Genomic DNA, 17,780 nt, shown 5'->3' on the forward strand with positions numbered 1-17,780 from the left:
GTCCGCTGGAGGCAATGTGCAAAGTCAGCTTGAGGCAATACTGTGGGACCACTAGAGGCAATATTCAGGGTCTGCTGGAGGCATTGGGCCCACTTACAACAATGTCCAGGATCTGCAGGATGAAATGTAACAGTTTTCTTTTTTATGGTATGTGTGAAGGTCTGTTTCAGGAAGTGTGAGGGTCTACTACATGACATGTGAGGATTTGTTACAGTGTATGAGGGGTTTTCATTGGCAATGTGAGGGTGTGTTGCCAACAACATGACTGTGTATTATTCGCAGTGAAATGATTTGCTAAATTAGCGTCCTCTGGAGGCGACATGCGAGGTCTGCTGGAGGAATGGTGACAGGGTGTGCTGGAAATATGTTGGCAGGGTCTGTGGAAAGCAAGGTGTCGGGATCTTAGTAAGGCAAGGTGGCAGGGCCTGCTGGAGGTGAGTGGCAGTGTGTTCTGGAGGCACCGTGCAGGTTGTGCTGGAGGCATTGTTTGGGGTCCACTAGAAGCAATATTTAGAATCGGCTGGAGGCAGTGTGCAGGATCTGTTACAAGAGGGGTGAGGGTTTGTTACATAGAGTCTAAGGGCCTGCTGTGTGTTGTTAGTGTGTTGTTTCGAATGTGTGAGGGTATGAACATCTACTAGAGGATGTAGGAGGTCTGACGCTGGCAATTCTAGATACTGTTAATGATAATGTGAGGGTCTTTTATTAGCAATAAAAGGGTCTGCTACTGACAACAGGAGGGTTTGGTACCGACAATTTTGACTAACAATCTGGGAGTAAATTGAAATTGCAGAATACTAGGAATAGTACCACCTGGATTGTATTGACCAATACCCTGCTGTGATGCCATAGCCATTGTTACTAACAGGCTGATAAGCCATAGATTATAACATGGCGAAACAATAACTTTACTAACATATTAATTCCCTAAGTTAATTGCGACCTGCCTTCTGCAGGGTTTCCCGATTTATCACTGAAATATTGTGGAGGGTTTCACTGGATCATTACAGCGTACCTGGTGCAAAGATGCAGGAAACACTAATGACCGCTTTAGCTCCCACCAGCTGAAAAACATATAATATGCCAACAAACACTTTGCCATGCCTCAGCCCACACACTGGTGTTGGACCTGGCCCTTTCTGCAGGATCACCCCCAAACCTTTTGCCTTACTCCTCCCTGTTTTGCTCAATTAGTTCTTGTTGGCTTTAGGACTCTGGACACTCTACCCCTGCTAACCAGTGCTAAAATGCATGTGCTCTTTCCCTAAAACTTGATAACATTGGCCTATCCACAATTGGCATATTGAATTTACTTATAAGTCCCTTGTAAGTACACTACATGAGCCCAGGGCCTGTAAAGAAAATGCTACTAGTGGGCCTGTAGGACTGATTGTACCACCCACTCAAGTAGCCCTTTAAACATGTCTCAGGCCTGACATTGCAGAGCCTGTTTATGCAGGTTAAAAACTGCCATTTTGTCCTGGCAAGTCAACCCTTTGGGCAGACCCAAACGTTCCTTTTTAATACATATAAATCACCCCCTAAGGTAGGCCCTGGGCAACCCTAAGGGCCGGATGCATTGTATTAAAAAATTTTGATATGTACTTTTAAGTGTTATTTACCCAGGTAGTGAAAAACTCTTACATTCGTTTTTCACTACTGCAAGGGCATCTCTCCCAAAGGTTAATATTGGGATTAGCTTATTACATTTTATAAGTGTAGTTTCCAATTGGGAAACAATACATATTTTGAGTTTGGTTTTTCTGGACTCAATTTAAAATCACAACTTGGGGTAAAGTTGTATTTTAAGTTTGCAAGTCTGAAAATGCCACTGTTTGAAAGTTGGCATTTTCTTACATTAACCATTTAGTGCCTTCTGCCTGTCTCTGAATACACGTCTGGAGTGAGTGACAGCTGGGTCATGTGCTTTCCCTCCAGACAGCCACACACAATGGGAGCTTAGGTGTGATCTGATGGGAGCTTAGGTGTGATCTGATGGGCCTTAATGGGCCATTAACTGGCTTGATGGAGGAGGGAGGGAGCGAAGCTAAGCACAGCCCCACTTGCAATTGATAGACTTTGCCCTGTCTCCACACAATAGGCCTAACGACCCTGTATTGTAACTTCAGCCAGCTTGGAGCTAGGGCCGGGGAGGAAGGGGATTCCCTGCACTTCAAAGCTACGGTCTAGAAGCTTCTCCCACCTCCCAGAATCAAGGCACCAAAGTATAAATACTGGACCTCAGACACCAGCACTTCAGTACACTTCTGGACCTGTGGATACTTTGCCAGGAAGAAGGACTGCTGTGCTATTACAGGGACTGCCACTCTGCTGGACTGCTGATTTGCTGTGCTGGCCTGCTGCCTGGTAGTGAGAAGGACTGGACATGCATTTCTACAACCCAGAACCCAGAGTGCATCCAAGGGCCAACTGACTGGTCTCATGTTTTCTGAAGTCTCAGGGACACAAAAGACTTCCAATCAACCTGCTCCTGGACTTTGCCATCTGTTTGTCATCCCTGCCAGGTGGTACCGCCCCAGTCCTTGACCCTTGGAAGTGGGCCTACGGTGCTTTGCCCACTGTGTTCCTCATCAGAACTGCCAGGAAGGTTTGCAAAGCAACGCCACGCAGAACGCGCACCAGGATTTACAGTACTGTTTTCAGCGGGCGCAGGTGGGTCCCTGTAGCCGGCCCACGCTCCATCACGGTTTGGCCTGAACTTGTGACTTTGTTCAGGTCTGATGCGACAAGATAACCCTAGTTGGTGCTTTGTGCTATTTTCACCTAAATCATAAAATTGCATATCTCAGGATCTACTTTTTGGAGTTTTGATGTTTTGGTCTTGTTTTGCTCATTAAATTAGGCTTCATGTTTCCAACCAGGTGTGGTGCCTTTTTGTGTGGTGTTTGCAGTGTTTTACTGTTTTAAGTGTTGCACAAATACTTTACTTATTGCCCTTTACGTTAAGCCTGACTGCTCTGTGCTAAACTACCAGAGGGTGAGCACAGGTTAATTTAGGGTGTGTGTCTGACTTACCCTGACTAGGATTGTGGTTCCTGCTTGGACAGGGTGCATACCTCTGCCAACCAGAAACCCAATTCCTACAACTGGCATATACCACCACAAATCCAATCATGCACGAACACATGCACCATCAGAAGTGAACATACGCAGTTTTATAAATTCACACACCTACCATCCTCAGTACATAGAACGACCATCGGATATCAACATTACCACCACATATCCAACATCATTGCCAAAACACGCACCATTATGCACCAATATCACACACTTCTTGTGCCACACAACCAAAATCATATCCTAACAGCAAAAATCTTACAACACATCCACCCTTCCCTCAGCAGTACCAGCACCATATACCAGCACATCCACCATCGTACTTCCACACAACCAACATCATAGGCTAGCACATTAATTTCATAGGCCAACACACGCACCGTCCTAGGTCCACAGTAACATATACCCGTTCACCCACCCTCATATGCCAACATAACCAGCATCATACGCCCACAGAACCAATTAAACACCAAGGTATCCATCATCATACGCCATCAAACAATTTGTCATACGTTCACACAACTAACACTACATACCAACACAGCAACCATTAGACATCCACACACCCAGCATAAGTCCACAAACCCATAATCAGACTCTAACATCAACGATCCTACTTTCACACAGTCAACATTGCACGCCAGCAAACTCACCTTAATATGCCAACGCACCCACCTTCGTTTGTGTTTCTTCCCACTGTCATAATGACAGCACTGACACAACAATGTGGTAACCCACCCAACTTCATACATGACTGCACTGCCTGCTTACATTCACCAGACAAATGCACAGTCATGTGTATACACCCACATCTCTCAAAATACTTCCATACACCCATTATTAAATGCCACAATCCCTGCACCAAGTAACATTATATGTACACACAACCAACAGTACACAGCTACATTAATTTGCCCACATCTACTGACACACCCAGCTTCAAATGCTCATAGAGCCACTACCATACTAGCCATCATATGCCGACACATCAGTTATCATGCTCCCACACATCCGTCATTTACCAATGTTGTACAGTGCCACTCCAAGAACTTTCAAAGTTATGCATGCTTTGACAAACTTTTAAACATCATTGATAATTCTCTCAAACGCGGCTCACTTGACGTTTCCTCAGTTGATAACAGCAACGGGACTTGAGTTTGATGTAGCACCATGGTGTTGTGGCATGAAGTGAAAGTGTATTTTGCATTTTTTTCTTCTTACTCAAAGTCTGTTTATTGAAATTTTTACTGTTACAACAGATATGCGATAAAAAAAAGGCATTGGCACTAATCCGCATACACATAACATTGGCAGTGTTTTCTGCAATTTCTGTTTAAAAAAAGTTGAGAGATTTTTAAGGTTGACAAATGAGTTTATATTGGCTTTGCCATAAAAAGTTAACAAATCAGAAAAAACTTCCAATTTGAGGTGCAACCTTCACCACATTCCCAAACCTAACTGTATTGTCAACCTTAAGTTCCAACTGCTTAATCCACTAGTTGGTACGTAAACACTTTTCAATCAAACATCATATGCTGACCCCCACCACTGTATATTTCTTCACACAATCCACCCACTCTCCTTCATACTAGCATCCGCTCAACATTGTATGACAAAATGCACAGTATATGACCCCACATTGCCAACCGCACAACCATGTTTACATTCCCATATTCAGTGACCTACATCTACATAGTCCACATCAAACTGGCAGCAACCTCTATATATATAAACACACACACACACACACACACACAAACTTACACACATTTTTGCATGCATCGAAATACAAACAATGGTATACACTAAGGACAACCATACTACAGCAACACCCACACCATCATAATGCAACACAATGACCGTCCTGCCCGCACACAATCGCCATTTACCAAAGCTACACAGTGAGAACGCTAGAACTATGAAAACATTAATTCATCCTTTTACAACTTTTAAAACATAAACAATTTGCTCAAACACCTTGTATTGCAAGCTTACTCAAGGTGATGCATCCACTATCTTATACCAGCACATCCACAATTATACAAAAATATAACTAGCATCATACATTGAAGCACACACCATTTACTCGGACAGATCTACTAACCTACATCCACATCACCAATAATATATACCAATATGCCAATTGACATGTTGCCAGACATCCACCTTTTAACAATGCTGGACTGTATCGCTCCAAAACCGTTATCACACAACCATATAATCTTTCACACACACATCTCATCACAAGCTTAATCAAGTAATAACTTGGGTGGGAGTTATGGTTGACTTCGTACAGTGGGGTTGCTAGACTAACTTGGTTTTTATGGCCAAGCAACTATAAACAAATTAGTCAAACTCTGCTCTCTTTCAACTTTAGTAACTTGTCCCCTAAAGTAAATATAACTCACACCCCTGCCATGCACAGTGTTGCCATCAATTATGTCATTTCAGATGTTGCACTGATGTTAGCATTGATGTCATAGAACATGTCATGAGTGATATAATGTGGGAGGGAATTAGCAGTGCATGCCGAGCGCCCCCAATACGCAGGGTGTCATTTTGATTAATACAGACCTACTGGCTTTGTCAAAGGCTAAAAAAACAAACTAATAGTGGCAGGGCCTATTGGGTCTATCAAGGGGGCAGCACATTAACATATATAAAGCAAACCTATTGCCTTTGTCAAAAAGTCACTGATAAACATAAACAAATGTATATTTCATTAATTCACACATTGCATTGTTTAATAATGGTGACTGTGATTTAATGTTTTCTGGAAAGCCCTTAAAAAAATATTAACATGTTTGAGTGAATTTTAAACATTCTCCAGGCCACAAAGTGCAGCCATAAAACCAACAACTAGAGGTCCCTGTTCTCTAGCTGAAGAGCATGCAGCTCCAGCTTGGTCGGAGTGCTTGAAAACAAAATTTGGTAAACTCTCCTGGGGTCATGATTTCAATGACGCTGGAGACTTATTGTATTTTTGTTTGTTATAGGTGGGCTGCTACACTCACCGCAACTCTCAACAACATCAACAACCTATTTGGTGGTGCTACTGACCCTTCCCAGAGCACCACCAGCAAAAAAAAAAATTATCTATAAATGCTCTAGTGCATTATGGAGTGCCCTTTACAGGAGCAGTGAATAATAAATGAATATCTTCTGCCACTTTTGTATTCTTCTTTTTTATTCTTTTTTAAACTTTTCTCAGTGCTCCAATGCCCAACCGGCTGCAGCTTACATTTTTTCCCCTATTAGTGGGTGCCCTGGTGCCCACACTGGGCACCCACAATGCAGGCTTCGTTGGGGGCCGAGGGGAGCCCCAATGCCTCTGCAGCCCTTGCCGGCTCCCCTGGCAGGAGCCATCCACTTCCTTTATTGGTGGATGCCCCGATGGCCACCCAGGCCACCTGTTTTGTTGGGGCCTGTGCGGGGTGGCGTTGAGGAGGTGGGGGGGAGCTACAGGGCCTCTGCAGGCTCCTTGGCCAGCACCATAATTGGGTGTTGGCGGGAGCTTGATCCCTCGTTTTGCTCCCGCCTGGCAAGCAGCAGTTTTTTCACTGGTTCCGCCTGGTCGGGAGCAAAGTTCTGTCCCCTGCCCAGGAGAGTGCGGGTAGGATATGCTCTCACTCTCCTGGGCAGGGAACTACATTGTCCCGTTGGCTGGGGTCCCTAGGACACTGCAACATATCTGCCCCTGAGGGATGGGGTCCCCTGGCCGATCATCAGCTCGGGGGTGTGGGGATTGCATGCTTCACTCCCTTATTTGAATTATCAGCCCTGTGGGATGGGGTTCCCGGGGACTGTTCAAGGCTCTGGAGTTGGGTTGCGTGCCCCCTTCCCTCAATAATTATGAATCAGCCCAAGGGGATGGGGTCCCCTGGGCCTTTAGGAGGCATGGGGTGGGGGCCATGTTCCACCTCCTCCTTTTATGAATAGTGGCCCCAGCAGATGTTTGCCTTTATGCCTTATGAAAACTCGGGAAAGAGTCCACACGCGCTTTCCTTAAAAAAGAATAATATGCAACCGCCCGGCCTCTGGACCACCCTGAGTTTTGTTTTGCAAAAGGCGGAAGACCGCCAATTTTAGATTTCGCTCTGACAGCGCTTGCGAATTCTTTAAAATAAAACTTGCCCAACAGGCCAAACAAAAACCATCTTTCTTAGCACAAAAACGGCTGAATGGATTTACATGAGATTTGTATGGATTCTACATTATGTGGCACAGATTATTCTTCTTTTTGGGTACTGCAGTTAAGTAGGGTAAGTATTTTTTGAAGTTATAAGGCATTTAATCTTAGTGATTTCTGTCACTGCTGTACTTTTACAGAATTTCACAAAAGATTGTAAAACTACCACGGTACGGGAAACACCCATTACAACGACTCTGTATTCACGCGCTGCCATCGCAACGCGGCTTTTACATCGCGGGAGGCTTGACACCGCAGGTTTTTAGATCGCGTGCACATTTACTTCGCTAACGTTTACAACGTAAGCAAGTGCATGATGTTTTTAGATCGCATATCCGAGCATATGGGGCTCCGATGCCACCAAGTGGACGATACTCAAATTGTCCTGGGTGCGCCGTGTTTGAAAGTTTATACCTGCTGCAGAAATGTCAAGAAAACTCGTGTGATTAACCCCTTCGCTGCTGGGGACATTCCGTTGCAGCGCTGGGGGGGCAGGGGGGCAGCGCGGTGGGCCTGTGCTCATGACGGAGCCGCTCCGTCATGAGCCACAGTTGAGCTGTGCTCATGACGGAACGGTTCCGTCATGACTCCGCCCATTTGCGTTGTCGCCCCGCACAGGCGGGGAAACAGCGCCGCGCAGGCGGAGCGGCCGCCAACAGGATTGTCATGACGGAACCGTTCCGTCATGAGCACAGCGCAACCGTGGCTCATGACGGAACGGTTCCGTCATGAGCGGGGAAGGGGTTAATTATCATCCTGGAAAGAGATCAGTGTTTTCATTTAATGTTTTTATCCGTTATTGGTTTGTGCTCTCCATGTTTCCCATGCTTTCTATTGGTTTGATATAAAGCACACTACCAACTCTGCGTTAAATTACTATAGAAAAAGATTTTAAGTCTGCAAATGAGGCCATTCAAAGACACTTTTGTGTTGGTGAATCTTAGCCTTGGTAGGGTGTTTTTTTTTTTTTCACTGATCGGAATGATGTGTGGAAGTATTGCCCAGCACATCCTTATAAAATAAGTATTGTAATAAAGAATTTGTGATGTATTTTGTTACAGGTGAGATTTTGTATTGGGTCCGGGGCAGTAATGGGATTTACCCGAGCGTCCTGGTGCCACAACATTATTGCATTCCATTTAGATAACCAAGTTGCTCCATTTGGGCTCTCGAGGATGTGTAGTCATGGCTTCCAATAAAATGAGGATGGTATTAGAACTCCAGATACAGTAAATTTCACACTCAGTAACTTCAAAGCTCTGTCATGGTTATAACTTTTGCGAATAATTTATTTACAAGTAGGTAAACAGACAATTTGGAACTGGCAAACAAAACCAGAATATGCTGGTACCTAGAGGGCTGAAGATAAAGCCACAAATATATTTTCAACTCCAACTTGGGGAGAGGATGTGAGCTAACTGTTAGGGCTGTCGACCTCAAATCTGGGGAACCGTCTTTGAGTCTTGGCAACGACGTCAACATCCGGAGATTCTGGGCAAATCACTTACTCTTCCCGTGCCGAACAAAAATGAATGTGTTCTTGTGTAAAGCAACTGGTGCTCATGTAAAGCGCTATGATACTCTATATCTTTGGGTCAAGTTTGCGCTATATAAATCTCTGGGGGGGGGGGGCATTGGGGCTATGTAATAATCAACTCTTGGTTATTTTGAAGTAGTTAAATCTGATTCTTGCAAGGTCTTTCAACACCAGGGATTCGGGTTTGTGCTAGCATTACAAATTGAGAACATCTGTAACAAGCTTCTGTGCTGTCCATCATTTGGTACCAGGCTGTACAGTTCAGTGTGCCGATGCCTCAACTGCTGAAGTTACAGCACCCCAAAAAAGTAACCCATAGAACTCTATAAACCCAAAACCCACCACCCTAGCAACAAGGACACCCACTGCAGTGAAGTCACTGGTGCAGTTCCAAAATCCAGTTGTACTCTGTTAACAAGGGGTCTGACTAATAGTGTCTGGGTGGGACACAGTTCTATTCACATGAGTTCAGAAACGCATTTATTGTCCAGCTGGTTTCTATATTATTCAAAAGGACTGATGTTTTATGTAGTGGGCCAGCACCCACATAGGAGGCCCGGATAGTACCTACATTTTTTACTCCTATGTCTTTTTCTTTAATGGTTACAGCCACAATGTGTCCGTAGTATGCTCTTCCACTGAATCCAGTTTCTTCCCACTGGAAACTGGACTTTAAATTTTAACTATGACTTTAAATGTCATAGAAGTCATGACAGAAGACTCATTCTAGCTTTTTTGTGGATCTAGATGACCTCATTTGCCAACAGAACTAGTATCCATGATGTATATTAGAGGCAGACTCAGCCGCTGGTCCTTCTAGGACTGAGAAAGGGGAGTGTAAGCATATTCCTGCCAAGGGATGAGCTGAGGGTGGTCTAGTGTAATTTTCCAGTAAGACTGGCAACATTACAGCTCCATGGCCCAGCTGATGCAGCTGTTGGAACTTGCTTCTTGTGGGCTGCAGCAGTCTTGTGGCTTTGTGCAGATTTTCTCCTTGAAGGCCTTCTTCACACAGATTCTCCAGCTAACGCGGCCTTCTCGTCCAGGGATCAGGTTGGCTCCTCCTGAGCGGGGCAGCACAGTTCTTCAGGCAGCCCGGTGAACTCTCGATCTCTGAGTCACATCAGCAAGGTTTTATTCTGGATTCCCAGACTTCTGCCCAGTTTGGCGGTAGAACACCACGAGTGCTGGCTCAAGTCGGGCAATATTTATCCTACTTTGATCATTAAGGTTTGAGGCCAGAGCAAACGAGAAAACTCTTTTATTCAAAACTTTAAACACACCTCCAGTCCTGGAAAAGTGATTTTCTTATCTTTGTTGAGGTTTCCTGGGTTCTGAAGCCAGGACCAATTTTCATTACTAACTGCCAGTCACTGCAGCCCCCTTATTCCACATGGAACTTTCCCCACTTAATGGCCATTAAAAATATCCATGTAAGAAACCATATTTTGAATGTACATTTTTTTTCTAAATTCAAATATCAGATGTACAACAGCAGTGTTTTCCAAGAGGATGCACCTCCTGGATAGCTATTGACTTGTGTGTAGAAAGGCTTTCAGGGTCTCCTCTAACTGCACTCTCACCAATACTTACCTCAGAGTGCCCGATTCCCGCTTCCCCTTCTTGCCTGTGGTTCTGACTTTAAAGCGACGGTCGTTACCTGCCTCCGAGCTAAATAGTGCTATTTGCACACAAATGTGCAGCACATCACTTCCTCGGGAAACACCCATTACAACGACTCTGTATTCACGCGCTGACATCGATGTGAAAGCATGCGGGGTGTTTGTGTGCGTAGTGATTGTGTTTTGTATGCATTTCAATGGTGGCGCCATGTAATGGGTTGCGTTGTGACAGCGTGCGTTGTGAATGTGTGTGCGATGTAAAGACGGCGATGAGAATGTTTGCGATGGAAACGTTTGCGATGTAACATCATACATCCCCACGGTACATGGCCATCAATTTATTTAAATATAACTAAAAAATGATAAATACATTTCACTACCTATTACCATTTTACTAAAGTGGTAATAGGTAATAATCTTATACTTACCTATATCTAAGGCCCTAACCCTAATTACAGCCAAAGTGTAGTAAAACAATAAGGCATCCTCTAAAAAAAGATATTACCCAATTATATACTGGCTTCTCATTGCCATGTATCACAGTATAATGCATCGTTATCATGGTATACCGTGGCCCAAAATATAACTAAGGCCTGGCTGTATTATTGGATTGCAGTATCCTTACATCACTCATGGTGTCAGATTTACAAAGGAATACAAGGCCACCATAGATATATATATATATATATATATATACACACACTCAGGTTACTCTTTATATATATATATATACATTACTCTTTATATATTTATATACATATATATATTAATGTATGGGCAGGTTTTTTATGTTTGAATAGCTTCATTAGCAATTTTGTTAATGCATAAAGACATCAGCAATATATAGAAAGAATTCAAATACAACAATATAACAAAGGAATTAGCTGATATCTGGAAGAAAAGAGTAAAAGCAATTTGTGGGATTTATATAAGGTGAAAATAAGGGGAAGAGAGAAGGGAGGGAGGAAGAGGGGAAAGAAGGGGGAGGAGAGGGGATGCTAATACTATGGTATAAATAAAACGGAGAAAAACACACTAGATTAAATACTGTAAGAAATGAGATTAAGTATTCAACCATTTGAAGAGTTAGAGGTCTCCATAACATTGGTAGTATGAATATGAATAAAATTCTTAAGTTCTGCAGGGTCTTGAAAAGTTCACGTTTGGTTTTGGTATGTCACTTTGAAGATGCATGGGTGAAACAAACCATATCTAGCGCCAACAGCTCGGAGAGGAAGACGAAGATTCAGGAATTCTTTCCTTCTGGAGGCTGTGGCATTGGAGACATCTTGAGATAAAAACACCTTCTGACCAAGCCAGGAGAGTTGTCTTTTAGATCTAGCTGCAGAGAGAACTGAAAGCAGATCAGTGAACTTCAAAAAAAGAATAATGACACCATGTGGTTTAACTGGAACTGTTGAAAGAGGCGGACGAGGACCAAGCCTTTGAGCTCTTTGAATGCTGAGTGAAGTAGTAGATGGCATATCAAGGAGTTTCGGAAGAAAGGAGGAGAAGAAAGATATAGGATCGTCACCTTCCAGAGATTCAGGCAAACCATAAATACGAAGATTGTTCCTCATATTTCTATTTTCTAAATCTTCAGTATGTTGTTGAAGGCTGTGGACTGTTTTTTCTAAAGATGAAAGTCGCTGAGAGTTGTCTTGTATCTCTGAAACTTGCTGTTCCATTGAAGACACTCTACTTTCCATTATAGACCATTTTTCTTTGAGAAATTGCATTTTGTGGTTGGTTTCTTCCACAAACGGGCGCAAAGCGCGCATCTCCTCCAAAAGCAACTCCATAGAGATGGGAGTTGAAGATTTGTCAGGAGATGGAGGTACATGCTTCAAACATTTCGATGTGGAGGTAGACGGAGAAGATTTATTTGAAGCAGATTGTGATGAGGAGCTGCGATTAGAAGTTACTCCAGCCATCGGCGATGCAGTAGAAGAGGAGTCTGGTGTAGAAAAAGATGGAGGAGTTACCAATGGACTATGTTGTGATGAAACAAAAACAAATTTCGGCTTGCGCAGATTTCCCATAAATAACTGTCTCCCAGAGAGTAGAATAAACGTTGCACAGGCTTAGTGAATGCTGTGATCAAAAATTCTCCAAAAGAATCAGCAAATTATTTGACTAACGGTGAGTTGTGCGTGTACACCAACAGATTATAGAGGAATAGGCAATGGAGAAGTTAAAATATTGACCACGTGCTGAAAACAAATCGGAAATGCGGCCGTCGTATGTGAAGGAGAAGGCGAAGAACACCAATCTTGTCTCACAAAGCCAGGTGATTTTTGAAGTAATCAATAATCAGTCAGTTGAAGGAGTGACCTGGCTGGAGTGATAAGAAACCTTTGGAATTGATAGTGGCAGAGCTGTGAAGACTGCAGCTAAAATAAGCATAATAACTTGCCAGGAAACAACATAAACAGCAAGGAGCGCTCTATTCCAGAAAGGTATATGGACCTTAGATAATATGCGCATGCATTTAATACTAGGTTTTCAGAGATACATAGGTAAAAGAGTTGGATAAAAATGAAAGGAAGTTCCAAACAAAACAAAATGGTGGGCATTCTGAGGAGAATAACGTAGTAAAAAAGGTGTTCAGCATACCTTGATATATTAAGTCCAAAGTTCCTTGTTATAGCAGGGATACTGCCCCCATAGATATTGCTGTAAAGCTCAGAGCATTCTGGGACTTGTGAGAAAACTTGCCTCCATGTATGTTGAAACGCGTTCTGCAGCGTTCGTTTAAAATGGCGAATGCGCTGAAGTAAACAGGTCTGCGACGAAAAGAAATTGAAGTGCTGCGCGCTTTAGCACAAAAAGTATTTCATCAGAGTCCGGACATGTTTCGGTATGGATTGCTGCAATTTCCGACGGTTCCAGAAGTGGAGAGCGCACCTGCCGGACAAGAACGGGTCCCGATGCGGCGGAGCAGCTCCGTCAGGCGGCCATGTCTAGCGGCGCCGAAGCCATGCCCCCCAATGTATGGGCAGGTTTGAATGACAAATGATTATACATTTCATTTTAAAAAGACTAATGTACTTCAGTTGCACCAATCTTAATGCCTATGAATTCTTCTGAAATTATTGAGTTTTTCTCTAAAATAGTATGAAATGTTCTCCTTTTTAAACAATTTAATTATTTAAGTATTCAAGTTTATTAGGTGTTTTGTATGACCAAAGTATTGCAAGTAAACTGGGCGACCATAGACCTTAACCTTGTGCCTGCAGAACCCAGCTTGAGGGGGACCGTCGCCAGAATCTCGTAGATGAGCTTCTTACCAGGGAAAGGCAGATGCAGGCTACTTTTAAGAACGATGGCACAGAGCCGGACCTGATCAGGTATTTCACTTCAGAGGTCTTATTTGGTTGGCTGAATGACAAAATGTTATAGAGCCCATTTCACTTGTTAATAACCTTGTGATGAGGGTAAGGTTTGCTATTTACCATCCAATTTTGAGCATTCTGTGACACTGCCTTGGACTGGCAATTAACACAGATTTCTGCTGGTGAAAGTAAAATGGAACATAGAAAGATAAGCTTACGAATGGCTTGTAGTGTAAGCTGTGCTGCAGTTCACCATCACAAATGATGCTGTATCCAATGAACAAAAAGGATGAGTGTTTTAGAACCATATGTATGGAAATTGTGAGATTTCTTAACAGACTGTAGATCCTGAAGACTGGTATATCTAGCCTGTGTCAGTCGTTAGTTCAGCCATGGTGAAAAATGCACACCTTGCACATTGAAAGCAGCCACTGTCCAATGGAGTGATATTTCAACAATTTGCATTGAATGTTTTTTGCTGTGAAAGTAATTTCTTACTGCTCCACCTTCCTCTCTGTTCTTATCTGCTGCCCTCGCTCTCATGCGTAATCTTTCTCTACAATAATGCTCAACCATGCATCTTTTTCTTCAGCCACTCTCTTCCTCCCTCTGTGGTAACTGGGTAATGCTAGGGTGCTCGTAAGGGTGTCAATAACTGATGGCTGGTATCCCTTTGTAACAACCTCTTTTCAATCTCCTTCAATATCTCACTTACCCAGTCCCTCCACCCTGAATGGAGAATATTGACACAAAAGAGCCATGCTGTGGCTTTCTTGTTGAACCCTATTTCATTACCCTTCTGCATCGCTATCTACTCTCACTCTATCCCAGAGTAGTGGTAAAACTATAAATTCACCTTCAGTACATGTGGTATCAGGGAATTGGCAGACTAACTTATTGATGAAGTGATGATGCAACCTAAGACACTTTAGCTGGAAATAGCTCTCCCTGTGTGCACCATCGTTCCCCTTTTGTTTTGCCATCCTTATCACTTTGGTTAGTCACTCTGATATCTGTGGTATGGGAACGCTCCTACTTGATATCATTTAAGAACTCACCTGCCCTTCTCTGAGTACATGTTTGCATGAGCAAGCAGCAGATATGAACTAGTGGTAAATTCCCCAAACTGAGAAACGAAAATTACAACAGAGTTTGTCTAGTTTTACAGTGAACAAACCGTATGATCGTGGGTAATTTACACATTGCCCTGTTCCTCATTTCTTATACTTGTTTAAATCTTGTGTGCTTAGAAATTGTCTGACCTTGGTTACAGTTGCCTAGAGACTACTTGTCTCTCACCAATAGGCTACTTGTAGTGCTTAATTTGTAAAGAATAAACTCTGGGGACCAACGTTTTGCTCAGACCCTGTGGCCGTCACTATCGAAGGTCAGACTGCTGAATACCAAGGCTGCATAGTCTTGATTCAACCTCATATCTCTTTATCTCACTCTTACATATTCTATTTCATCCCTACAATCTCCTTTTGTCATTGTTTTATTGTCTTTCTCCTTCTTTCCTACTTTGGTGTTTTTCTTGCTCTTGCTCTGGATCAAAGCCTGTTTAGAATATTAGAGCTGGTTTCCAAAAGTGAGTGCTGGTGGGCCCACCTGCTACCACTGGCTCAAAGTAAACATCAACTTGTACAAGTCACACGTGCTCTATAAATGCATTAAATAACTAAATGAATACATCTTGTAGACATTTGCAACATTTGCATTCCAATTTGAAAAAGTCTGCTAATTCTTTTAAATAGAGAAAATGTATCCTTGTTCGCTGCACAAATAAGCAAGTGAAGTGTCAGAGCTGATTGTGATGCGATGTTTGATAACTGGAGCCTGAATGTCATATGGTTCCCATCTCTCTTCGTGGAACCTTTGGAGCAGGGTGTACAGCTCATGTCACCCTCAGCCAACTATTATGTAAACAGGAAGAGTAACACGTGCTCCAAGCCTCCATATTCATGAGGAATGGAACGTTGTACAAGCAAAAAATAAATCCCCACTAGTGCACAGGCCAGCTTTCGTAATCTGTTATTGTGAGAAACAAACACACTTTCCAGTCAACAAACAGAAAGAAGGGTGGATTCAAGTCACCTCACCCTGGGGCCGATTCACAGAACTAATCTGAGACAAAATCCTAAACTTACTACTTTTGGTATTCACAGAAGGCATTTAGTAGTAGTAAAGTTAAGACTACTAACTTTACTACTACTAACTGAGACAAAATCCTAAACTTACTACTTTTGGTATTCACAGAAGACATTTAGTAGTAGTAAAGTTAGGACTACTAACTTTACTACTACTAACTAAGACAAAATCCTAAACTCACTACTTTTGGTATTTACAGAAGGCATTTAGTAGTAGTAAAGTTAGGATTTTGTCTTAGTAGTAGTAAAGTTAGTAGTCCTAACTTGACTACTACTAAATGCCTTGTGTGAATACCAAAAGTAGTAAGTTTAGGATTTTGTCTCAGATTAGTTCTGTGAATCGGCCCCCCTGTGTGATATCCAGTGCTTAATTAGAGCCGGTTGTTTCTGGTACTCAGCACATTACTTAATCATCAATACTGGTGCTTTTCATGAGCACCAGTTAAGGACACATTAATTTATGGTAGGCATGGGGAGATTTAGTGATTTGCTAAGAATCACAGGATGGTGAGCCAACGTCGAGACTCAAACCTGGTTCCACAGCTCCAAAGTCAGAGCTCTGGCCATTACGCCACATCCTCTCCCCACTTTCATGGTTTGTAGTTGGTTCTGTTTTTTAAGCTTCGCTATCAGGAGATATGGGCTGGTGCAAGCTGCCGCCTGAGAAAAGCACCAGTACTTATTGTTTTTACAAATTAACCACTGGTGATATCATTTGGCTATCTTACCTACTCCAAGCACTGATCTAGAATAGTTGGAGGAACAATATTATTGTAACAACAAGCTTTAATTTATTAGCATTTTGGGTTTATAACTTTGTGTGATAGCCATCTCAAATAAATGCATCTCTCTTTTGTTTTCACTAACTCAGTGAACGGCATCACAAACTAATCTGAGGAGTTAGTTATGTTGTACTGTGATTGTGGCCTAGTAGATGTGGTTCACCCAACAAACGGCGGACCGACAGAGACACGGGTCCAAAGACGCAGGGCTTCTCGCACTGCTGCACTGCCCACTGGCTCTTCTAATGAAACTTACATTCAATACACCATCTCATGGGTCAAACCATGATACTTCAACAGCAGAGGGGGACTTTACTTGAGTGGTGACTTTGACACGCAACCCTGAATCTCTTTCCAAACTAGGAGATGCAGTAAACATTAGTTTGTACATAAGTCTATGACCAATGCCAGAGTCTCGAGTGAAAACGTGAGGCAACATGGGGTAAAAGTTTGAAATGCTCAACAGCATTATTCACATACAACCTGATTACAAGGTTAGGGCTAAATTTTGAACACTGCGCAAGTGCTGTGTGCAGGGATTGAAATGACAAAATATATGATAATTACTGTTTCTTGTAAATTTTGATAAGGTGAATTTCACCATTTCGATTCTGTCAAAATTTGAAAGTGGAAAATGTGATGTAGAATAAGACTTTCAATTTCGTGTCGTCTACACTATTTTCTCTTATAGTTCCCCGTTTGTGTGAGGGAAAACTCAGAATTAGGAGTGTTAACCACATCCATGAAATACTGCACCTTGGGGGAATCGATATTTACTGGTTGTGGTATATACATCATGCTTATACCACCCATTCTGTAGACAGGCCCAAAAATCTGAGAAAGAGCACTGTTGGTCCTTGGTTCTACAGCTTGATCTAGAATCTCAGGCAGAAGATTATTCAATGGTTTGGGCCCTTTTTGCTATAGATCTCGCTCCCTGACCAGGCGTGGTACGTTTAACCCCTCTGCAGGAGTGGAACACGTGTTGGTCTTTGCCATGGACGGAAATCCTCCTAACGCCTCTGTACTTCTATTCCTGAAGGATAGCTCTTCGCCATGACCCGTTTTTGCCTCCTGCAAAACACAA

At 42.8% G+C, this 17,780-nt stretch overlaps 1 protein-coding gene and 1 long non-coding RNA gene across 2 annotated transcripts in view; one reads left to right on the top strand and one right to left on the bottom strand.

Annotated features, from left to right (window-relative positions):
* Positions 1-17,780, top strand: part of STX8 (syntaxin 8) — a 975,973-nt gene that overhangs the window by 139,036 nt on the left and 819,157 nt on the right. The window contains exon 4 of the mRNA XM_085616822.1: positions 13,669-13,779. Coding sequence (XP_085472948.1) covers positions 13,669-13,779 — 111 coding nt within the window. The remainder of the gene's footprint in view (positions 1-13,668; positions 13,780-17,780) is intronic.
* Positions 1-17,780, bottom strand: part of LOC146809960 (uncharacterized) — a 112,418-nt gene that overhangs the window by 60,896 nt on the left and 33,742 nt on the right. The window lies entirely within an intron of this gene.

This window comes from Triturus cristatus, chromosome 7, assembly GCF_964204655.1.
Source record: "Triturus cristatus chromosome 7, aTriCri1.1, whole genome shotgun sequence".
Taxonomy (NCBI): domain Eukaryota; kingdom Metazoa; phylum Chordata; class Amphibia; order Caudata; family Salamandridae; genus Triturus; species Triturus cristatus.